The 25,296-nt window shown below is 49.2% G+C and overlaps 1 protein-coding gene across 8 annotated transcripts in view; it reads right to left on the bottom strand.

Annotated features, from left to right (window-relative positions):
* LOC144178128 (uncharacterized) overlaps nt 1-25,296 on the bottom strand; it is a 90,559-nt gene that overhangs the window by 31,963 nt on the left and 33,300 nt on the right. For 6 of the 8 annotated variants that reach the window (XM_077705675.1, XM_077705677.1, XM_077705672.1 and 3 more), the window contains one exon: nt 21,425-21,631. In XM_077705675.1, the coding sequence (XP_077561801.1) occupies nt 21,425-21,631 (207 nt within the window). The remainder of the gene's footprint in view (nt 1-21,424; nt 21,632-25,296) is intronic. The other 2 variants (XM_077705680.1, XM_077705674.1) reach the window with 1 other exon arrangement.

A 25,296-nucleotide genomic window follows, 5' to 3' on the forward strand; every position in this document is an offset into this window, starting at 1 on the left:
CCTGGACCGACCATTGTCCACCGGTAGCGGCGGAGTCGAACGACTCCGGCCGCTCGAGCAACGCGGGACTCGTCGATGACCGAGAAGACGGGACCAGCTAAGGGAGGTTTTGGGAATAAACCCCCCTTGGAGGTTGGGGTCGGTGGCCTTTGCCTCTTGCCTGCCTCTCACGCCGGCGCCGTCTACACGGCAGCCGCGTGTGGAGGATCGTCGGAGTATGACCCACACCACAAAACAAAGTTATTTTTAGATGCCTTCTATCATATTCATTGACAAAGTTGGGACCCATTTGTCCTACCAGCTGCAAAAGTCTGTGGGTGCAGCATCACTCTCTGAGGGGCCTGCCATTTTTTCAGAACACAGTTGTATATTGAAACACCACACGACATGCTATTTACAGTGGAACCCCGCTGATACGTCTTACGGTCTGATGACAGATCACCGCGGTCCCAGCAAAGTCCCCATAGAAACAGTATTAAAAACCCCGAGTATACAACGCTTGGGCGCTCGTGGTACGCTTCATATGACGGACCCTGGCGGAGATGAAGGGGCATTTTTCTAATCTTTCACATCGCTTCGCCGCCTCATCTAGGCCTTTCTTTATTCGTAGTCCCCATTTGACGCTGCTTGATCCCAGGCAGACCAGACCCCTTGCTGAACTGACGCAAGAAAGTAGGCGAGTACTGGCGGGTGGGATTAACCTTCGACGGCCTCACGCGGCAGCAGACCTCCAATGTGCCAACTGCGAGCAGTCAAACCCCAGGTGGCCGGCAGATTGCAATTCTGAAGCTCCCATAGAGCCAAAACGCAAAAACACACACGACGCAACGCCACGGCAACCACCGAAAGGCTGCTTTCCTCGCCCACTCGATCCAAGTTTCTTCCTTTCACGACGCCCTCTCTCCATCTCTGCTTATCAGCGTTCTTTAACGCCGCGTTGCCGCTCCGCTCCTTTCTCTGCCGCCTTTTTCTCCATCACCGCCTTGCACTATCGTTTGCTTCGCTTGACAGTTTCACACTCTCGCCTTTTCCCCTCTCAATTTCCACTTTTCCGGCCTATCCCGCTTTCAAGGGACAGGGCTGACGGGCTATAACTAGCGCTGGACGGGGGGCCGCGTAGCGTGATGCATGGCTGGTGCTCTAAAGCAGGCGCCGTGAGGAGGGGGGGGGACACAAATAGGTGTTTTTGCTTTAGAAACTTATGATTTCAGTCAGGGGTTCGCAAATTAAGTGAGCACGCGCTAAATAAGTTCTTAGCCGACTGCTAAATAAGCTGCTAAATAGGCTGCTAAGCTGCCTAGGCTTATTTAGCAGCTTATTTAGGCTGCTAAATAAGCAGCTTAAATAAGTTCTTCATACGACACTCTAGTGCAGTCCCTTGAAATTCGTATTATCGGGCTTTCACTGTATTAACATCCATTTTCATGCTAAATACATGCTAAAAAGTGAAACACTATTTTAAAATAGACAGATGCATTGATCAAACTTCCACATGAACCTGGGTAGCACACTTGGAAGACACACGGCGGAATCATGAGGGGCGAAGGGGGGGGGGGGATAAATAAATGAATGGGATCATAAGAGCAATTTACCATGTTAGATAACAACAAACAAAACAAAACAAAATTCTGGACAATGTTAACAAAGCGCTGCAGAGCTCTGGTAACCTATTCCAACTTTCTTTGTACAGTGGAACGCCGCTGGGACGTCCCCAGACTTACAACGACCCGGTTCTTACGACGGATCACTGCGGTCCCGGCAAACTCCCCATAGAAACAATGCATTAAAAACCCTTATGATATGACGCTCGCGTGCATGCGGTCCGCTTCATACGACGGACTCTGGCGTGGATAAATGGGTGTATTTCTCAGATTTTGCACCGCTTCGCCGCCTCGTCCCAACCTTCATTCTTAACCCCCATTTGACACTGCTGGATGTGCATAGGTCCGCATGCAGGCGAGACCAGTGGCTGAACAGATGTAAGCAAGCAGGACTGGTACTCGTGAGTGGGAGTTAACCTTCAACGGCCCCATGCAGCAGCAGTGCGCCAACGCGTCAACCGCGAGAAGTCATAGTTCAGGGTTCGAGTGGCTGGCGGACCGTGGATTTTAAGCTCCCGTCGAGCTGCCGACGAATGCGAAAACACTTTGACGCAACCCCACGGCGATGACTGAACGCTCGCTTTCGTCGCCCGCTCGATCCAAGCCTCTTCCTTTCACGACGCTCTCTCCCCCTCTTTCTGCTCCCTCTTCTCATTAGTGTCTCTCAAAGCGGCGTTGTCACTCCGCTTCTTTCTCTGCGAGGGTGCCTACATTCAGGCGCGGCCGCCGCAAGGGTGGAGACACGTATACGTTGGCACCGCCATTTTGGGTCACTCGCTGGCCGCCGCAGCAGGTCACTGTAGCAAGACCGCACTAAAGATTGTGTGAAAAAAAAACTATATTCTGCTTTCTAATAGCACACCTTATGCTTGTGATGCCCAGGCATAACTTCTTGACACTGAACAGCCTCACGTACTAAGCTGCAGCTTCAGCAAGGCTCTGACACCCAGAAATCTGCTGAAAGTCTGCTGGCACATTAATATAAAACGAAACCATGCCTTACTCTTCATTTTGGAGACAGCTCTGCATTAGGCATACATCAAGTAAAGTTTAGGTACCCTAGTAGCCCATAGTGAACTTTTTGGTACACTAGGTGTAGAACTGGTGCTTCTGCCATCTGAAGGCCTGCACATGAAACTTCAAATGGCCAGGAAGGCCTCCCAGATGCACCAAATCAAAGGGCAAAGGTCTTTGAGGATGTCCCCAAGCAAGGACAAAAAGGAATATGCTGCTGGCGCAATTTGAAAAATCGTGAAGTCTTCGTAAACTTTAAGAGCCGTTTTCTCAAAAGAGCATTTTATGAGTTCTTCGTTGCTCGTGGAAAGGATAGCATGGCAACCACTGGGCGGATTTTGACCTTGTCTGTTTTATTTCAATCCTTGAAGAGTGTTGCAGGGTATGACATTTTCGGATTTTCGTTTTAGGGCCTAGTTATTTTTTTATGTGACATTTACGGCCTAGTCAGCTGTATACAACTAAGTACAGGTGAAAATAATGTTCTCTGTAAAAATAAATGATGGGCGTAAAAAAAATTCAAAGAATGTCATACCACGGCCGCTGGATGAGAGCACACGCAAGGTGCGGCCTGCCTCGTCGCCCGAAATTGAACGGGGCGAGGGCGTGAGTGGCGGTGTTTACGTTTGCCGCCGCTAGACTCCCTTGCGGCGCTAGCGTTCGGGGACTGGTTTCGAGACGGAGTGGGGAGGTCCTTGTAGGCGAGCGCTTGCGCTGACTAAGAGACAACGCCAGTGCACGGGTTTTAAAGGTGTTGTTGTCCTTCCTGGGCTACTCAAGTGCGAAAACTGTCTGTCCGTATGTATGTATGTATATCTGTCAGTCTGTCGCTCGATTCAGCCGCCAGGCCGTGACTGAAGCGGCCAGAAGTTAAAATAACTATTGAGTGAGATATAGGCAATACATTTTCAATCTAATAAATCTAAAAAGATGCTCCATATTCGACAACATTGTTAAAAAAAGATAATATTCAGCAAAAAGATAATAAACACCGGTTAGCTTTAATTCTCTGAAAACGTCTCACACAGCCCGTAAACCTCGTTGCACAGTTTGAAGCCGCAAGTTGATTTAGTTACAGTTCAAGCGGCAGTTATTTGGTGGGACTTTATTCGTCCGAAATTTCGAAAATGTCACCTTTTCTCGGGAAACGCGTCGTCGACAACGGGAGAGCAACAAATATTTGCCGGTGACGGATTAAAGCTTGCCTTAAAGGAGCACTGACACGAAAATTTCATGTTCCACTTTTATTGTTTTTATCGATGCTTAATGGTCTGGCGAACCCGAAACAGCCCTTCAAATACTTCAGCGCGCGATAGTTAATTACATTGAACGGCCTGAAAATCGTTTGTTTCAAATTCCCGCGCTTTCATCCCGAACGGCGCATATGACAGACTCCCGGACAGACGTCACCGCTTTGTGCGGACGTCACCGGCGCCCGCTTGAGAGGGTGTTGCGCCCGCTCGCCGCTCGTGGGGTCGCGCGCGTGAAGGGACGTCACGAGTTTTTGACGAGCGCTGTCGCGTCACTTCTTTTCCGCTCTTGGATTGACGTCAAGCTGGCTGATGTCCATTTGCTGAGTGCCGCTCCGCGCGCTGCTCCGTCGGCGCGATAAATGATATCCAATTGAACTACGTTCTTCGCGTCGCAGGCCGCTCATATTTCAGCCAGGGTATTATGTTGAGTGAGGGAAGCGAACTGTGCAATAATATTAACGCCGAAAATTGGTGTCAGTGCTCCTTTAAAGACACTTCTGTTGGAAAAATATGTTGGGCGGGCGGAATGTGCACCTCATAAAACGGGGACACGCGATAGGATGGTTGAATAAGGATTTGAAAGACTAGACATTTAGCTATGCGTGTCTTTTGATACTCTTATACTGGCTCGATCATATCTTGCCGCACATAGAGATTTGGGTTGTTTCATTTTCTCAGGCACGACAATGCCTTTAAACACGCTACTGAAAACTTGATTACAAAGGTTGTATAAAAAGAAAAAGAAAAAAAAAAAAAAACACCGTGCTGTGTTCAAGAGCCAGTGCGTACGGTCCACTCTCCTAGCTGCTAAGCATTTTTTAAATTTCGCGTTGAGAACTAGCGCTAGGTACACTTCCTCCGTTATTTCATCGCTGATTTGAACCCATATGCATTTATCCCTCAAGCTAACGGCCAGGCTCCCGGACATCACATCTGCTCTCCTTAATTTTTTTCGAGGCTACAGAGAACAAGATTAGATATCAGGTAGAAACTGGAATCGCTTTTCATTCACCTGTATATATATATATATATATTGTCAAAATAAAAAAGGGCCGACATAGCTATGATAGTAGTGTTTTATTTAGTGCACAAGAAAAAACCTACATAAAAGTTGGTTATGTCTTAAACATTAAGAAGTGTTGGCGCCAGAGGCGGATCCAGGTTTTTTCTGAGAGGGGGGTCAGCTTCCGTCAGTGATGATAATGATGATGATTAGGAGGGGAAGGAGGAGTCTTTTTTATTCACCCATATTTTGGAAAAGCAAAAATTAGACAAATAGAAAAAAATTTCAACTAAACTTTTTCTACGATCCGAGGGATCATCGTCTTGGGGGTATATACTCAAAAATTAAGGGAGGAGTCAGGACATCCGGACCCCCCTCTCTGGATCCGCCAATGGTTGGCGCTCATAAATAACAAGCGCCGTCACAAAAACATTATTTATGTTTGTCTGGAATTTTAATATATCCTCTGCAGTTGCAGCTTGCAGACAAAACGTAAATCTCTGCCGGGCGTGAGGTCACAAAGAGCATGCCGGGCAATGTGAGACACAAGGCACACTATCAATGCGTAATGCTGCTGCTGCGAAGGGAATTTAATTTTATCTTGACCAAATGAAGCTCTGCCGCCGCTAATCGTGTTTGTCTTTTAACAGGCCTAACATTAGTGCTGGTAAATGCCTTATGTAGAGCGTGGAACGCCGACGATAAGCCCACTCTTCGAAATAAGCGGCCCGAAAGCTGGCGTCCCGCGGGCCGCGCTCGCCGCAACCAGTCCCGGAATGGTGGCGCCAGGCGCACTCACGCCGCTTTGGGGGCACGCGGCAGGCCACACGTCAGTGCGCCTTTCATCCAGCGGCCGTGGTCATACCCTGTAGTGTTCTTTTGACTACAATTGAAAAGTATTCTGAACTTTTTACTATATGTCAGTACCTTGCTAGGCTTTCCACAAGCGGGCAACATGTACACCTCTGTAACACAAAAACTACTGAAGGTATCATCCTGAAATTTAAAATTTCCCTATTTGGAGTGGTTTCCATTATGCCTACCAAATTTCATCACTCTATGTCAAAAAAATAAAAAGTTTGCTCCGTCTAAAGTCCTTTTCAAAACCATCACACGAGCTTAATTCTTCTCCAATACTTCCGGTACTAGACTGGACACCAAAGATCAGTGCGAAATACTTAGCTCCGAGTCTATACAGAAAACAGCTTGTGCTCCTCTATAATCTGTTTATATGCTCTTCAGACCCCGCGTGCATTAAAACACACATTTGCTTCAACCTCGATTTTGAATTTCGCTCCCCTGGTGCAGCGAAGACTGCGCGCGCGATCGCGTCCCCTATCATGTGCTGCCATCTGGCTACAAATTCAGGAAGCGCACAGCCGAGAAAACGCCATTCTGAGCTTTGAAACATGGCGTCTTTCTCGACGTCAATGATCTACTCAAGGTGTCCAAATAAGTTGCAACTTATGCTATACCTGTCACGTAATATTTTTTTCGTATCTACAACTATCATTTTCTGCGTGTGCAAAGTTTCGCGTGCCGAAAATGAGTAAATATACGGTAATTTCACATTTTTTAATATATAATGCAGGAAAATATGCAAAAATAGGGTGTTTTCTGCAGCGTGCAGCTGCCGTTCCTCTGCTCCGATTGCAGCCATCTTGGGTTCATTTCAAAGAGCACTTTTCCGACTTCAAATTGCCGCCACTGCCATTTGCGTTTGCTCATTGGTCACGAAAAAAACAACCCCCGAACAGAACCCGAAATACGCGATGCTATTGGCCGCAGCACGCACGTGACTAGAAGGAGCCACCCCATTGGCGGAACTGGCCTCGCGTCGTCTGCTTGGCACGGCGGCGGCCGGGGAGACGCGCCCGAAACGACGAGGTCGCCATTGTGGTCAAATGCCCGACAATGCCAGGCTCGGCCAAAAAGTTTCATTCGCGCCACAAATTCGGCCAAAAGAAGAAGAATTGGCGGCATAACAACTTCAAGAGGAAGCCGGCGCCAAATGAATGCCCCAGCGACGAGCGGGAGCCAGCGGCAAGCGACGGAGCCGACGGCGGCGGAATAGGCCTAACCAGCTCGGCGACGGAGTCGACGGCATCGTGCAGTGGACGCATCCGCCGTGATACGAGGATGCTGCAGCCCTCGGAGTTGCTCACGAACAAAGAACGTGCAGAAGAAAAGATCCGGGAGCTCGAGACTACTGCAGCAACGAAAAGAAAGAGTGACTTTTTAGGCGGAAGTGAGGACGCAGCTCGCCCGCCTGCTGACACTACCCTCACTGTTGTGAGTTTGGAGTCCGTGAACTAACTATTGCTGGCAGTGAAGTGTAAAACGTGCGGAGGCAACGTTCAGATTGCCAAAGGCGATCAGGAATATGGCCTTGCCGTCAAACTGATGATCGAGTGCGCGAACTGCGGTGACATCGCGTCAACGTGGAGCTCGCTGCGCGCGAGCGGCTGCCAGAAGATCCAACCCTTTCGCCATGAACGTCCTTGCTACGTTGAACGACATCTTCGCGGCGATGAATATCTCTCATCGAGGTATGCACAAGAAACCGTGGCAGTGCTACGTGAAAGAAAAGCTGACGCCCGCGGCGACTCGCGCAGCCGAAAAAGTGTTGAAACGGAGTGCGGATTCGGTTCGGCAGTTGTACCGCGAACTGAACATCGATAACCCCAACAACATTGCTGTTGCTTTCGACAGATCGTGGATGACACGCGGTCATCGTTCGCACATCGGCGTGGGCGCCGTAATTGAGCTTTTTTCGGGGCTCGTCCTTGATTATGTTGTGTACAGCAACTTCTGCGCTGGATGCGAGCGAGGGCCAAAGGATGACGATGCGTCGTATCCATCATGGAAAGAGAGTCACCGCTGCCAGAAGAACACGGACAAGAATGCTGGCGAGATGGAAGTGCTGGCTGGACTAACTCTCTTCCAAAGGTCCCTCGAGAAGCACGGCCTTCGGTACACGACCATGCTTTCGGATGGCGACAGCCGCATGTACCTTGCACTGCTGGAGTCCAATGTGTATGGCTACATAAAGATTCAAAAGGAGGACTGTGTAAACCATGTTGAGAAACGCATGGGCACATCTTTGCGCACTGCGATTGGGAATCACAGAGGCAGCAGATCAGAGAGCCTTAGCGGCAAAGGCAAACTCACAGGTGACCTTGTGACGAAGCTGACGTCCTACTATGGGTGGGCACTGAGGTCACACAAAGGGGATGTTGAGGCAACACACAATGCTGTGATGGCAACGTACCACCACATAACATCAAATGACAGTGAGGCCAATCACAGCCTGTGTCCCACGGGCCCCGACTCCTCGTGCCGCCAGAATGCCGCCGCAGCCAAAGGAGAGCCTGCCCCCAAACATAGGCACCATTTGCCGCCACACGTCTGCGAAGCCTTGCTTCCCATCTATGAGCGCTTGGCAGACAGAAAGCTTCTGCAGCGTTGCCAACGTGGGAAAACACAGAATAGCAATGAGAGCCTGCATTCCGTGATATGGTCCCTTGCGCCAAAACACCGCCACGCATCGCTGTTTGCCATTGAAGCAGCCGTAGCGGAAGCAGTCATGAGGTTCAATGCCGGGAACTTGCGAACTTCGTCAGGCATTCTGAGCGAGCTGACCCTGAATCCTGGCCTCTGCAAGGCCAAGCGAATGGCCGAGAAGGACCGGCACCAAGCTGCAGAATCTGCCCGCAAGCGGGCCTCTAACGACAGCGTGCACAAGCACTGCGGAAACGCCACATGCACAAAAGGCAATCGGACTACATGCCTGGAGCCTACTAGCACTTGTACAGTGCAAATATGTGTATCCCCACTTCAAGTTTTCAGTAAATAGCACCGTGTTTGTTTTTGTTGTTTCTCGAAACACAAATTTCTGACTGTTGGTTATTTGGGGCCTCGATATCTTTTCCTCTGGGACAGATAAAAATGTAATTCTTTTGGCAACAGGAACCTGAATGTTATGAGAACGCAACCTTCAATTTGGATTTGTTTATTTAGCCTTCAAAAATTAATTATATTGCTAAGTTGATCAATGTTCTTTTTCTCGAAGTACAAAATTTTGGCTATTGGTTATTTGAGGCCTCGATATCTTTGCCTCTGGTACAGATACAAATGTAATTCTTTTGGCAACAGGAACCGGAATGTTAAGAGAATGCAACCTTCCGTGTAGATTTGTTTATTTAGCTTTCAAAAATAAATTATATTGCCAAGTTCATCAATGCTTGATGACCATACTTTCAATGTGAAATTCAATGCACTATAAAATCATTACTGAGGCGAGAATTACCAAATGCTTCTCACAATTCATACTTCATTTACTGGACTATAGCCCTGCATTCAGAATTGTTTTTTATCGAGTCAATTTTTTTGCATTAGGGCCTTAAACAATGAACAATTATCATTAATTATCTCTGGAACTAATTGCCGGAGCTGAAAAATAATTGCATATTTGAAATCAGCTCAGAAAACTCAGTAAGACCACCTAGTTTTATTAAGATTGGTTAAGAAATAAACGAAATGGGTCTAAGACCAGTCCCCCCTCCCTTAAATGGTTCCCGGAGCACATGGGACCAATGTATACAGGAGAGAACCGCAACGAAGGGGCAGATCGGGCGGCGCGTGCGCTCACTAGCTGCAGCGCAGACCACAACCCCCAACCCCCGACACTGAAGTGAATTTGTCAAGCTCCCGTTTTTGCTTGCACTGCGTAGACTGGCTCAAATTAGCACACTTTTCATCGTTTATCCGGTTGACAAATCGGTAATTATTTTACAAAGCGCGAAAGAAGAAAAACTGCCATGCGCGGTTTGCGGCGGCCGCACCAACTAAAGCTGTGACGTTGGGAGGAGCGGGCACCGTGATTGGACGATGCCCAAGGTGAGCAACCAAACAAGTTTCGGTTTCGGTTCTGTAATGGCTTTGTTGGATGGGCATTCTCAATAACTCAGTAATCATCATACCGCGCTTCTGCCATGTTGTCAGCTGTAAAAATGCAAAGATAAGCCTCCCAGGACGGCTTGGAATCGTAGCATTCACTAGCCGAGACCTACGCAGTGCATGAACGCCCTCTGCGTACCCGCAGACGCCCAAATGTCATGCGCTTTTCCCCCATATTTGGAGCTTGCCTCCCTCATGCCTGTATCGTAAAAAGCGTGTTCGCACCAGGCCAAGGGTCTGTTCATTCTGGCCTGTGCCCACTGCCTGCAAGCAGTCGGTGCTTATGGCAACAGCACGCCAACGAGAACTCGCTAGCGCGCCAGTGCCAGCCTGCGCGCGTTTTGTGAACTAGTTCGTGGAGCCATGAACTTTGCGGCCCAAAAAAAGGTGAACTCAATATAGAAAACATCAGCGAAAAACAAAAAAGTTTACAAAAAAAAAAGGCACGAAACCTGCGGGGATTCGAACTCGTGACTTGCAAAACACTTGCGGTGACATACCAAGCGCCCCAGACCACTCGGCCACGGGACGGGATCCGCTGGCCTTGCTAATATAGGGTACATATTGTATAACCAGTTTACACTTTTATTTAGTTTTGGCATTTCAAGCAGCTTAGGTGACTATTTGTTGTATTGCGCTCGTGCAGTAAGCGTCGCCCGAGTTTCCACAATAGCTCACGTCTAGCAATTGCATTTCGTATACGGAAAAGCGTTCGCAGATGCGTAGTCGTGCTGCTGACCGCTGTGCTTGTTCGCCCAGCGCAAAAAAGTGCTTACCGCATCCTAGTTTTACGCTGTACGATAAAAATATCAGTTGATTTTATTTCCTTAGTACCTATATTGACTTCGCTGACTCTTCTCCCGCCTTCAAGAGGCCTTATATTTTCCTACTGGCGTACCAGTCAGCGAAGCGTCGCATGTGCGCTTGTGCAGCGCTTGTGAGAAGCGACCTTGACTTGGAGCTAGATACAGTGTACAAACTAACCAAGTAAAGAAAGGCCCATTCTTCCATTCACAAACGTGTCCTGGCTTCGTTTCAACTGAGTGAACGAATTGCGACGACCCGTCGGCGGCCGGCGGATGAAACGCTGGGCCGACTGACTCTGTCTGAAGGCCGGGGAGCCGGGCAGTAGCGCAGCCAATTGCGAGCTCGGCTCCTCGCGACGTCACACGAAAACGCCGAAGAAAATGGGCGAGGGTAAAGAGAGGAGGACAGCATTTTCAAATTAATTTTTCTACTAAATAAAATCGCGTAAACGCGCCCAGGGTGGTCGAAACATGGCCTGGGGACTCCGGACTACAATTTGCGCAAGTAATCCCGCAATGTTTACATATCACTTCAGTGTCCCTTCAATAAAGTTGTCTCTCTCTCCTCGAGGTGCTGCTACCCAGGTTGTTCAGAGCGAACAAAGTTCCGCTGCACAACGTGCAACATTTTTCTGTGCGTAACAACAACGCGAAACTGCTACAAGCAGTTCTACTCAAAATAAGAACTCTGCTTGCAAGGAGCAGCAGGTGAATGCTGCTGTACATGAGTGTTGTACAAATCGCATGTGTCAAGACCCAGTGTGCATTATAATGCACACCCTGGTGGGCAATATCCCCTTAGTCTAGAGGTTCAATTTTTTATTGTGCAATAAAGTATCTGCACACATTTCAAAAATGTGCTTTTATTGCCCCTGCGTGGCCACACATTCCACCAGGTCTGAGGAGGATATACTATATCAGGCATTCTACCTTGCACTAGAAATCGCTCCGAACCAGGAACGTAAATCTGGAAATTTACATAATGCGGAGTTATCTACCTTCAGCCCCCGCGAGTGCGCCACGTTGTATCACCGTTCAAAGGGTAAACCTCACGTGCAGCGTCCAACGAGATCAGATAAAAGGCCATTGCTTTGTTGAGCAAACTCGCGGTGGTATTCCCTAAAACAAGGTGTTTGCTTGACTTTTGTTCTAACGAAGAGCAGTTTCGGCGCTTGCGAAGCAGAAATTAACTTTGCTTTCGCCTGCCACAGGGTTGCGAGAGTCGACAAACGAGAGCGTGTTCAAAGGCATAAGTAATGCTGGCCACACAAGCAACGCTAACCCCAAAGTTCACAGGCGAAACGAGTAATTACCTCACAACAAAGGTGAACTGAATTAACGAGCGAGGGCAGAGCGTCCAAGGCCCTGTTTGTTCAATGCATGCAGCTACGCTCATCAAAAATGGTCGGCTAAAGTGAAGTCCACCTCCAATAAACTGCAACCTTTCCTGCGATTATTGTTTTTATCTGTTTGCGATGTGACACAAAAACATTTCGCTCACTTTTGGTTATTTTCCAATGATTGTGGCACAGCGGCCGGCACCAGCAAACAGGACCGTAGGCGCGTAGTGCCTGCGGCCTTGCAGCTCAGCAAAAGCCAACTTCCACAGCCGCTAATAGCCTTGACGAAAGCGAGACAAACACACTGAAGGGGGGACCTGGGTCTTGGGCTAAATTTTCTTAATACCGTAAAAACCCGCGTATAATACGAGGTTTTTTTCCAAATTTTACTATGTAATATTTGTGCCTCGTATTATATGTGGATCCCAAAGTTTTCAGCCGAAAATGTGCACTTTCGGTTTCGGTTTCAGCGGAGGGTGCGCCATCTTGCGATGGCGTTAGCTGGCTGCTGCTTCTCTCAGTCGGCGCTATTTTGATTGTTTTGACCACGCGAAGGGTCGGGACGTTCACCGAAAGTCTATCACGATGGCGGGTACATGAAGGCAGTATTCGGCTGCAATTAAAAGAAACATTATTTTATGTACCAAGACCATCAGGAATTGCGCCGAAGGACGGCAGTTCGGCGTCACCGAAGGCAGCATTTGCAGGTGGAGAAAGCAACTGATGGCCTGGAGCACTGTTGGGGTTCCCATCAGTGCTCGTGTTGGACGCCTTTCGCTGCTACCTGGCCGATTCCGTGAAGAAGTTGTTGCGCGAACCCGGCACCGAACTCAATGTCATTCTAGGAGGAATGACATCCCAGCTGGAACCGCTAGACGTTTGCATCAACAAGCTTTTCAAAGACTGCATCAGGTCCAGCTACCAAGAGTGGATAAGGTCAGGAGACCCGTAAGTGACAGCTACCGGATGGCTGACGCGGGATTCTCCAGCGGTGCTTTGTGGCTGTATCGCGGATACGTGCGCCAGCATCTCAGAGGAGCTCGTCAGTCGCTATTTTTTAAGAAATGCGGCATCTCGAACGCCCTTGATGGCACTGAGGGCCACTTTGTGTGGGAAGACATTTCCGACAAGGTTACTTCAGGAGACAGTGGCAGCGAACCTGACGATGACTGAGCGGACGTCGGGAGACAGTGCCAGCGAAAACTGACAATGACTGAACGGTAACTGCAGTGCAAATAAATGTTTTCTGTGCTTTTTACCCCGCATATGTGGATGAAAACTTTTTTTCTGATTTTGCTGTCCCCGAATTACACCTCGTATTATACGCGGGTCCGTATTATACGCGGGTTTTTACGGTACTGGAGCTATCAAAATGAAACTTGCAGGGAATATGTAGTTCAATGCACTGATTACAAATACTATGCCACTAGTTTTGATTTACACATACAGGATCATATTCCCCTGAAATGTCGGGTAAAGTGGAAAATTTTTACTGAACAAAATGGTTCAAAAACATGTGCCTGTATTCCTGAATGTTCAAGCAGTGCAATAAAGTTGGTTTCATGTTTTTACTTGAAATATTTCGGAAGTTACAGAAGTTCAAAGTCGGACCATCACAAGACAAAATTTTGCCCAAGGTATTTTTGAAAATTTTGAAAATGTTTCAATCAGTACATTCACAGTACTATGGCTTTGTTGCACTCCTTGCATCCTGTGGATTCAGACAAAAAAAGAATGACGAAAATGTAATGAGTACAACAGAAGCCCGGAAAATTGAGAAGCAGCGAAAACGTTTATTTGAGAAAAACGCAAAAAACGAAGGCGAGGTGTGTAACACTGAAGAAAACCATAATGAATGTTGCTAGGATGCTTGATGGATTCGAAGGCACCTGCAGAGTAATCCGCATCCTCTGCCTCTTCTTAGCTGCCACTAGAAATGCTGCAGTTTTGGTTAGGTGCAATTCTTGCAGTATGTGGGAGCTGGTTTGTGCCATTCCGGCATTGAAGCGCATCATGGCTTCTCCAACGGCTGCTTCTTCGGGGCTAGGCTCCAGATCAAGGCGCTTCGTTAGCGTTCTCGGTTTTGCCTGTCCTGTCTGGCAGCGCTGCAGCAGCCTCTTGTCAGCAAGACGCTGGTACACTGGCAGCAGGGCTTTGCTTACATTTTCAGGAAGCCTGTAACTGTGCTTTGGCGGGGGCTCACGTTTTGCTGCGGCAGCATTGTGCTTGCACCAGGAGGCAGCGCCTTGTGGGCACAGACTGTGGTTAGGTCTGTCATCCGTGGAGGTAACATGACAATAGGTTGCCATCACGGCATTGTGCATTCGGGCAATGTCCCCGTAGCAGTTTGTCAGCTTATTTACGCGATCTCCAGTCAGCCGACCTTTTCCACCGATCCGACCACCATCACTTGGTTTGCCCTTCTGCAAAGCACGGAGCTGTGTCCCCATTCTCTTTTGGACATGATTTACGCAGTCCCCCTTCTCAACAGGAACTTTGGCTTGCTGGATGGCGTGGTATGACCGGCTGTCTCCATCACAAATCACGGTTGTGTACCTCAGGCTGTTGAGTTCAAATAAAATCAATGCGGCCTCCACTTCCATTCGGCCCGCATTGGATGTGGTATTTTTTTTACACTTATGTTGAGCCTTCCATTCCACGTACACATCGCTGTTAGGATCCGGCCCACACTCACAGCCAAGGCAAAAGTTCGACAAAACAACGTAATCGAGCACATAACCTGAGAACAGCTCAATCACGGCTGCCACTCCTATGCGGGAGGAGTGTCTCCGCGTGTGCCATGTGCCATCAAAGCTAACGGCTACGTTACCTGGTGATTCAAAGTTCAGCTCGGTATACAAGTCCTTCACAGCTGTACCACGCTTGCTTAGGTTTTCTTCGCAAGCACTCCTTGCCGCAGGGTTCAACTTCGCCTTCAGGTAGTGCTGAAAAGTTTTGTTGTGGAGGCCTCCATGCGAGATTCCCAGCGAAGAAAAAATATCATTGAGAGCAGTTTGGCCATTGCCTGTGCTCTGCATAGTCTGCGCTGCGAGGACGTTTATTTCAAACGGGTTGCAGTTCGCTGGACCGGGAAGACGTCGCGAGCTCCACTCTGTTCCGAGCTCGCCACAACTGATGCACCGCATCCGCAGTTTCCCCGCGATTCCAAACTCGTTCACGTCTCTTTCGACCCACACAGCACCTTCGCATACACGGCATTCAGTAAAAAACTCCCACCTCCCCTCGCGGGAACCCCTGTGTAGATGCGACGCATAGGCGGAGCGGCGAAGGGACCGCGTTTTATAGCACGCATAACGTTGAGGGGACTGCGTAAGCCGGTCCCAGTCGATGACGACGTTGGCGTACTTGTAAAGCGGCGTGAACTCTAGGTGTTTGAGCCAAGCGTGGATGTTGCTTCGCCAGAGAACGGCACACCGGTTATATGCGTAGTGTGCCCGAAGGAGAGGAAACCGCAGAAGAGAGAGTACTGCACATGCGCCGGCCCCAGCGCGTCTACCGCGGCTATGACGCAACACAATCCACTTTAATCCAATCCAATCCAAATCCAATCGAATCCAATCCAATGCCCCTCGCGAGAGAGTGTTCGCTATCGAAGAGGAGAGGGGGTGAGCGGCGGAAAGCACAGCTGGCGCGGCGAGGAGAATGGAGGAGGGGCGGACAACGCCGCCGCCGACGATGACGACGCCGGAGGGGCAAGGCGAGTGAATCAGATGCTCTGCATCTAACACAACAGATCATTTACTGTGCGAAGGTCCACGACAGTGTACTTGGTTGACGACGAGCTCAGGGCAGGAGGCGGACTCTTAGCCTTCAACCCAGCGTCCGGGCAAATTGCGACTCATGCGGCACTGGTGAGCCTGGGGAAACATTACTGCGTTGTTGTTGCCCTAGCAATGCCACCGCCATGTTGGCCTTGCAGGCGTTATAATTGTCATGGCAACAATGCGAGGGCGCGCAGCTTGCGTGGGGGAGAGGTAACGCTCTCCCCTCTCATGCCGGTTGGATTCCTTCCAACCTCCCCGTGTCCCCCCCATTCCAGCCCGGCAACCGCCGCCGCCACCCCGCTGCCTCCAACGGGCAAGCCTCGCCGGCCTCGCTCCGCCGGCACGAAGCCACGCCCCTTGAGCAGTAACGACGCCAGCTCGAATATCACTTGAGCATTTTATTCGCGTTACGTGCGCGAACGCGACGTGCGGCGAGAAACACCGATGACCAATACAACACAGACAAGGTTGTCTGTCTTCAAGCACAGCACACGCACAACACAAGTCCCATCCTTCAGCTCAGCTTCACGTACGGCATACGAACGACGTTCTCACCTTTTGCTAACAGCACTCAGAGTCTTCGCGTTACGATTCATCGTGGTGTTCTTGCCGTCCCTTTCGTAGCACCGTAATGTCCGAGGGAGCACATACGAGAAATCGCCCACTACATGAGACGCGCGCCGGCACGCCGGCCTCGCTGCTCGCCGTGCGGAAGCAGCAACTGCGGTGACCGTTATCGCGCATGCGCGCCCCCAGCGCGCCGGAGAGAAGCGAAAAGAAAAAAAAAATGAGAGGAGGAGTGTTTCCCCAGCGCCACTGCCCCTAGGCGCGCAATAACAGAACCGAAACTAGAAAAAGTAGCATTGGCCTGCTCGGGGCACTGCAGTCGGGAGCCAGCAACTTCATCTTCCTTTCGGTCGCTGAAACTGAACCAAGTTCCTCCGTCTTCTTGTCGGCTTGCCGCTGAAGATTTTGTTTATCTGCACTCGACAGATAAACGGCGCCGAGCCTCACGCGGCCCGCCGGTGTGTTATAAGCAACGCCGGTTGCGGGAGCCTCAATGTCGGCTGCCACCTCGTTCGCCGCCTCGCTGATCATCACTGTCGCGCTTTTCGGGGCTGCAGGGGGACTCAAGGTCACCGCTGTCAGTTCTAGTGATGACTTCTTTCGCTTTTGAGCACATTTTTTACGTTTCTTGCCGAATTTGTGCGTGGTTCTGAACTTTCGACGATCGTTAGGCATAGCGAGAATAGCAAGAAGCGACCGCGTTGGCAAAATGGCGCGGCCCACGATAAATCCGTGTGCGTGCCAGAAGCTGCCGGAAGTCCTAGCCCTCCAACCAGGAGCTCCCATTTAGCCACGTGACGGCAAGGGACCAATTGATCGGCTCTATTTTGCTTTTGGTTATAGCTCTTTTTTGTTATCAGAGGTGAGACAGCGGAATCAGATTTGGGAGCAGTTTTTGGAGCAGGAAAATCTCGATTTTGGAGCAGAAGCACCTTGATTTGGATCAGAACATTTATTATGCCCCCTTAGGAGCCTAAAAAATCGAATTTTTGGCAACTCGGGAAGGAAAAGTTCACTTTTTATTCGGTTTTGAACGTGCATAACACGGAAACAGCCTTTCAATAAAGTTTTTTCTACCAGAGTATCACAAAGTACGAACTGCACTACATTTTGTAATGTAGCCATTTGTAACCATTTTTAATTCTTAGCTTCTATGCATAGATAGCGTGGAGTTCATTTGAAAATATCGAACTGAAAAACTGAGCTTTCGTAAGGCATTTATTATCACGTGAATGCCGAAATCATTTTTGTGTAATCCCAGACTCGGTTTTAGGCACAACTGCAGAGCCAAGGCAAAAGTTGCGCAAAAGGAGGTAACAGTCATCGCACCCTACCAGCCCTCCCATTTCAATCCCCAAGGTGCACTTTCACTATGATCGTAATTTGATTAACGTTGGTATGTTAAAAGCCACCTCCCTTTTGGCATTAAATTTCACTTCAGATAGATGGACCATTATTACTAGCAAGCAATAATAGCCCGTCCCGCTATCCGACACTGCTGGAAGATTTTGCGATGAGGTAGCCAGCGCCGCCACTTTTGCAGCGTCGATCGTCCCATTCCCGCCACTCGCAAACTCGCTGTCAAAGGCAGCAATAACGCGGTGTTTCATAACACCGCAATGAGTCCGAAATTTCACTTCAAGCGTGCACCGTGCCTCATACTCAAGGCCGAAACACGGCGAATTCGCTGGCACCACGTTGTTTTTGATAAACTCCCGTCTTTCTAGTTGCGCAACTTCTCACAACAGATCAAACAACTAAATGTAAACCCAGCCACCCCCATAACCAAAACCACGGTAGAAGTCGGCAAAGAGCACTCTGCCTGAACCACGAGCAACTGCTTCGCCCGGCGGCCATGTTTTCCAATCTTCACCACACCGAGATGGCTGCGCCCAGTAATGTCGATCCGAAGATACGGTGCTCCGAAAATTGCCAGTTTTTCATCATTTTGCATAAGTAGTTTGCTGCCTCAGTACACGTAAGTATTTTTTCTACAGGACTTTGCAATGGTTTTCGATGAGAAAACTTTAAAGGGGTCCTGAAATACCTTCCGCCGATGCATGGATGTACATGTAACCAAATAAAGCAATGTATTAGCTATCGCCTCCCACAAGAATTTTGTTAAAGCGATGAGTATTAGCTGAGAAATCGTAAATCAAAAACCGCGCATGATCGTCGCACCGCGTTTCCTCCTCCTTTCAACTTACTCTCCGCTGTTGATGGCGCGCCAGCCTTCCCTCCCGTGATGCTGCGCTCCGCGGCGGTGAGGTACTTCCGCTATTGCGCTGCTCACACTGCCGTCTGCTACAGGCAAGCTTTGTTGACACCTTGAATCACGCACTCCGCTCAAGGCTGGAAAAGCGAACGAAAAACCTGGCCGCATGTGTGCGGCGGCCTGGCCTTGCCCTTTCATGGTGTACGTTGCTGTCTTATTTTGCGCTGGTGGTAATTCCTGCCGGCGGCATGTGAAAGAGACATTTTAAACCGATACAGAACCAGTGCACAAAACGCTTCAATCATGTGACCAGTTCAGCTTGGGGCGACGTGTGGTGGAGAGCGGCAACGTTGGCAAAACATGCTCCGGCGCGGCTCTGAGCTTTCTAGCGCTGGAGCGAGCGCCATTTCTTTGACAATCTCAAACATCGGTTGCCTTGGCAACAAGGCACAAACCGCCCCAGAAGTCAGTTACGGTTGCGTGATCCCGGTTCAGCTCGGGGACCCATCTCGCGACATGTGGGCACTGCAGGCGTACCACTCACTCCCATTGGGAAGTGTGAGATGCGTTTGGCATTACAGGAGGCGATGGTGTGTGTGTTGTGGACGCCTTTGTTTCGCGATGAAATGCGACGTTGTGCTCCTGCGGGTGGATAGTGCTTCCCATGTTCTGGATTATCTTTCTCGAGCGACGTACGACTCAACCTCGCATGGGGTATGTGCAGTGTGCGTGGCTAAAAGCCATCTCGGCTTGCGCGCCATTAAGTGACTTGCTGTTCGTCCCCGCAAACCGCGCGCGAGGTGAGTGCCGAATTTACGACGGGCAGGAGCACGCAACCCATCGTCTGTCAATCGCGGTTCAGACTTGCAATGCATGTTGTGACGTGTTCGTTCGAAACGCGTCTCTGGTTTGTTTTGAAGTTGAATAAAATGTATCCATCAAACCCGGGCATTCGGCTCAGGGCGTTCTCTGCGATTGCACGAAAGAAGTGCCACGGGGCTTCAACGCTTTCTTTATGGAACGTACTCAGGTAAGAGAATATCCATGCCGTGTTATGGTCGTGTTGCATTCAATACGAACGGTTAAGCGTTTATTTACACTTGTTTCGTTTGTCGTAAAATGCCCAAGCACTCCGGCACTCCGCTGGCAGATCAGCTGGCGAGCCGACGCTGAGCAGACGACTCATCTCTTTGCCGGAAGTGCGTGAAAAAGCCGCCCAATAGCAGGATGTCTAGCTCATGACGAACATATGGGAATCGATGATGTAGACATGTGAAGATGGCGGCGTCCAAAAACACGAAGGGAAGGGTGAGGAAAAAGCGACAAACTTTGCAACAAAAGTGTGAGCTTTCCGCTGCGCGTAAAAGAGTAATACTTGGCACAGATGACGTTGACGACCCAATCTAACGATTGCGCTACTTCATTTAGTGTGCTCAAAACGCCTTTCAGGGCCCCTTTAAAAACACAGAATGCAACATTTGCAACCAGACATTGTGACTTTTGAAAAAACTACCTCAGGGACAATTTTATGCAGTTTTTTATTGAATGATCAATCAATTAAAGCTTTACAAACAGCATCACATTGGGGATGCTGGAAAAGTATGCCGTCAGTAGGCACTTTTCCCCCACTGAAAATAAGGGGTGCTTTAAAAATCCTTGGCTGTCGAACCGTTTTGGAGCAGATTGGTGCAATTTTCGAAATTTTCAAGCTGTTGGAGCAGCCTGGCGCAGCAAAACACATTTGTATCAAAACTGTGCAATATGCGCAGCTGTCTCACCCCTGTGTTATTTATACGCGCCGTAGAACGCTCGTGCCTTGCGGGAAAGACTGCTCAAGAGATGCTCTTTCAGACGGTATAAGAGCGGCTGCTCTCCGGCGACTGGTTTTGAAATGGCACGCGACTCAAAATCGTCAGTTTTTTGGACATTTCTCGCTCAAAACGCTCTTCCTTCTTGATTGTAATTACTGATTTTAGCCCCAAAAAACGCGTCTTTCAAGGCCAAATTTTTTACAGGAGGTGCATAAAAGGCCAAAGGATTCAAATATCATAAAATTGGAAAACTGTTTTGTCCCCCCTGAAACCAAAAGCACGATGTTTCAGCTACGTTTTCACGCACGGGGCATCACGGCAGTTGCATCTCGTCACTCATTTCGGGCTCTGCAGCCCAGAACGGCACTGATAAACTAGTTCAGCACAGGATGGCATAGGTACATAAGTTTAGCGCTCAATGACACAAATGGCGCAGCTGTTCCACCTCTGCGACTAGCAATGAACCACTTCTTGTAGTGTGAGAGCTGAGCAGTCAGGTTGCTGCAAGGTGAAGCTCGCAGAGCAACACAGCCGGCTTTCTTTCGGAAGTAAATTTTCAGTTTGCGGGCTCCTGTCATTTATGTTTCATTCTCGTGGCAACCAAATTCCCACAGAAGTGAATTTTGTGGCTTTCCCCAGCGGTTTTGTTATTGCGGGGTTCAATTGTACCACATCCCCTTTGGGAGCACTCTGCATGATCTCCTCAGTGGGTACTCTGCTTAACACTGCCCACCAGTCTTGAATTCCTGCCGAACCCCCCCATGCAGCACACCTTTCACCTGCTTGGTGTAGTTGGGAATGCAACTGCAGCTGCCCTGATGACTGACTGCCACCGTGTACACGATTGGCACACCCCAACGAGAGGTGGCAATAAGGCACCTTCACAGCCGGGATATGCGACCAGCACGAAACCACACAAGGTGGAGCAGCTCAGCGGGGGCACCTTTAGCGACTGTTTCATGCCGGCTCCCCTCTCGGGCTGCATCGTGCACCTTGGCCACACACTTCAGCCCCGGCTTCTCCGATGCCCCAGCCCAGCGAAGCGTGCACCAAGCGGGAAGCGTGCCCACCTGGCGAGTGACCGAGGTGACCACGCCGTTGCTCTGCTCGACCGTGAAGGAGGTGGTGCCCGTGCTGGAGGAGCCCATGAGCTGGGACACATCGTGCAGCAGCACCACCGGGTTGGTCTGCTCGGCGGCGGCCTCGGGCTGCGCCTTGGCCGCACTGCGGCGCTTCTTGGGGGGCGACTGCCGCACGGGAACGGCCGGCTTGTCCTGCTGGGCCGGCGGGAGAGAGGAGCAGCGGGGGGAGGGGGGCCAGTTCAGGAAGAAGGACGACGACATGGAGAACAGTGTGGACCCAAACACCACATTAAGGTAGGAGGCCAAGTGCTGGGAAGAAAGTCTTAAAAAATAGATGGACAACGTAGATTTCTGTTCTACATCATAAAACATTTTTTTTTAGGCCCATGACAGCCTTATGAAGTATGTCTTATTTTTGTTTGTTTCAACATTTTATTAAATGTGGGTATCACACCAACACTCATAACCCAAATTTAACTCGATAAAAAAAACACACAAAAAAATGAACCAAAATTAATACACACGAATCCTCGAAGCATAGTGATAAATAACCAAAAAAATGTGGGCTTTCATTGGGTGTGCCTTGGTGTAAAAGGCGGTCATAGCAAAATTTGTGGAGCGATTTTATTTCTTGAAGTTCATTGCACACCCAATATTCTGAGAAAGAATTGTGCCAAGTTTTACTAGAAAAGCTTTATTTGGAAAAAAGTAAAGAATGTTTGCACTTGAAGAAATCGCCAGAAAACAGGTTCCAAGAAAATCGAAGATTTCAAACAAGTGCAGCGCTTACATAAAATGATCAGGAGAGCTAAAATCCCCCACAATTGTTGATAGTTCCATCTTAGGTCTTGCTCGTATCTGATTCTGCTCGTGTGGCACCTGGCCTTTTTTTTTTCTAGCTTGCTTTGCAGTATGAGTGCTCGGACTCCTTTGCGATGCACTGCTGATAATTCGTTTTTTTTTTTTTGTTTTGTGCATCTTTGCACTCCAAAATTCCCATGACTGTGGCCACAGTAAGACAAAGAAGGCAACAGAGAGTAAACACTCCCACCAAACAATCCGCCGCTCCTTTAGAGCGCGCGCAAAGGCTCCAGAACGTAAACTACATGTGCAACACATTACGCGTTCACCTGGTGAGACACATAATTTTAATTGATAAATAAAACGCTATAAGGGCATTATTACTTTTTTTACATGATACGATTGCTAAACGACAGCCTAAGAACTCCAAATTAGGGCATTTGTGTGTTGCACACAAAATTGGCTGTTTCAGTTTCGCAGACGCCAGGTAGGTTTAGATGTTATGCATTTTTCGAAAGAAAGTGCGAACCAAGAAAGTATTTTTCAGCAAAAAAATGTCCACTACATTCCACTTTGAACAAAATAAAAAACAAAAAATTGACAATTTGAAAAAAAAAATTCGATTTTCACTTGGCTCAAACCTTAAGCATATTGCCGTGGAGTTACCGCTCCAATGTGGCAGTAAATTTGAAGCATTCCAGGTTCCCACCAAGCCCAGAATAAAACAGGAAAAAAATTAGGTGCCACTTTTCTGGAAAAGAATAAGAACAGAATAGCCACGCCCATTCCGGCCACAGTGCACGGCTTGCAAGGGACACCACTGCATGACAAAAGCATCGTTTACTAATCGGAGCAATGGTTGTCGTTCAGTTGGTGCTCCATCAAGGATTGATGTGGCATCTTCAGCTAGGTGAGCAAAAAATGGAAAGAATCATAGGTGAACAAAATCACCGCCCTGGTGCCAACAGCACATGACCCACTGGAATTGTGCAGGGCAAAATCATAAAAAAGGGCGAACAAGACAAGAGTTGGTGAACCGAAACCATGAATGTGGCCAGTGGCAATCGTTATCCGCAAGGCTGAAGCAGTGCCCGCCATTCTAGAACAACTGCAGAGGTTCCCAAGAGGGCACGCCAAGAAATGTGTTTGATGCTGAGGTGTGCTGTTGCACACTCGCTTACTTAGCCCTGCCGCGTGCGTGTGGAGAGAGAGATGGGAGGAGCACCAGGTGGCACAGCCACCACTTCGCCCTGGCCACCGTGGTTGTGCAAAGCCACCCGTGTGCCATTACTCGATGACTTTGTACACAACGGCATGTCCCTCGCTTTTTTGAATGAAACGCTGCAAAGCAAGCAATAGCGGTAGCCAATGGTGGGACCAGCGGGAGACAAATAGAGACGGCTCATTTACAGTCAAACCTCGATATATCGAACACGGGTATATCGAATTATTGCCTATATCGAACACTTTCTATATCACGCGGGAAATTGCATGCATTTTTATTTTTTTATTTCGAACTGGGACGGACATGAAATGGGTATATCGAACTCCGCCACCCCAGACTGCCCAGACCGCTCGCGCTCTGTTGACAGGCGGCGAGCTATCCCGCAGTACCCTCGAGGATAGCGGTGGCGCGATGGGCATTTCCGACTGCTGCGCATCGGTTGCACCGAAGCAAAATTGGACGGTGCAAAAGAAGAATGCGAGCTTGAAGAAACCTGGGGCCAGCTGGGGCGCTTCGTTGGTGCTGAGCCACAAAGCATGTGCATTGATGACTTTGTTGTCGGTGACGACAGCACCGGAACGACGGCGGAGCTGACGGATGTGGAGATATTGCGGGGGTTACTACTGAGCGCACAAACGAAGACGCTGCCGAGGTTGTACCCGAGTGCCCCGCTCCCGACTTCGACCAAGGCTTCAGCGGTTTTGGCCCTACCGCACCGCAACTGCAGCGCTATAGAAGGCACCGGCCTGTCGCTTGTGGAACGTTTGGACTACGTTGAGGAAGTCGTGTATAACATGCCAGGCTACCTTGCTGCAGTACTTTAAGCCAAAAGAATAAATACTTTGAAGCACCAAGTGAGTATTTACTGCACAATTCGTTAATTTATTTATTTGTACCAGTTTATGATGCGTTTTTTACGTGATTTTATATATCGAATTCTGGTTATATCGAACTATTTCGCGGGCACCGCGCTGTTCGATATATCGAGGTGTCACTGTATAGCCGTCCTTGTTCTTGGCCTTCTATGTAGCCCAGCATTCTGTTCCTTCGTGCACTGCCACAGAGAAGTTGGTGGAATGGCCATTGACTCGTTAGAACGCCCGCTACCTTGGCAGCAACTGGCAAAAGACTGCTGGCGCCCAGCTAGCAGACAAGAACAGAATCGGCACGCCAGCTAGCCGACACTGCCCCATGCATGTGCCTTCCAAAGGTGTTGGGATGGAATGAGGCCACTTAATGATGCCGGCACAAGCGGGTGGTCCAGTAAAATGACAAAGTCACCCGAGTATAGGTTCTACTCACTGGCGTGGCACACGTGCGGATAAATGTGGGTGTGCGCCGTCGCTGGCGCCTTCGGGCTCCGTGAGATGGCGGCACTTGTCCATGCTAAGCACACGACGTGTGATGTTCCAAACTCTCCCCTTACAAACGCAAAGTAATGCTCGACTCCAATGTGAGTGCGATTAACAACATATCTGTTGACACCACCGCCGAGAATCGGGTTGAAACGGGACAGACGACGCACGGCGGTTTTTTTCCCGGCAAGGTTTGGGCGCAGTGGCACAAGCCACACCATGCCTGTGCCGAAGCAACACAGACACGGCCGTTTCCAGTGTTGCCAAGAGAAGAAATTGACCGCTAAACTTTCCAGTGAATACCATCTTTTCATATGAAGAGAAAGCATCAGTGCCTAACTGCCCCCGGGTTTTCTTTGGTCAGATGCAGACATTCCACTATCTCACTTTCCCCACTTAGCCTACAGGCCATTTTATTCAATTCCTTCTCCCCAGGTTTGCCTTTGTTGGGACAGCGCTGCATTAATTGCAGGTTTCAG

This window comes from Haemaphysalis longicornis, unplaced genomic scaffold (genome assembly GCF_048455015.1).
Source record: "Haemaphysalis longicornis isolate Haplotype H1 unplaced genomic scaffold, Haemaphysalis longicornis Haplotype H1 scaffold_4, whole genome shotgun sequence".
Taxonomy (NCBI): Eukaryota; Metazoa; Arthropoda; class Arachnida; order Ixodida; family Ixodidae; genus Haemaphysalis; species Haemaphysalis longicornis.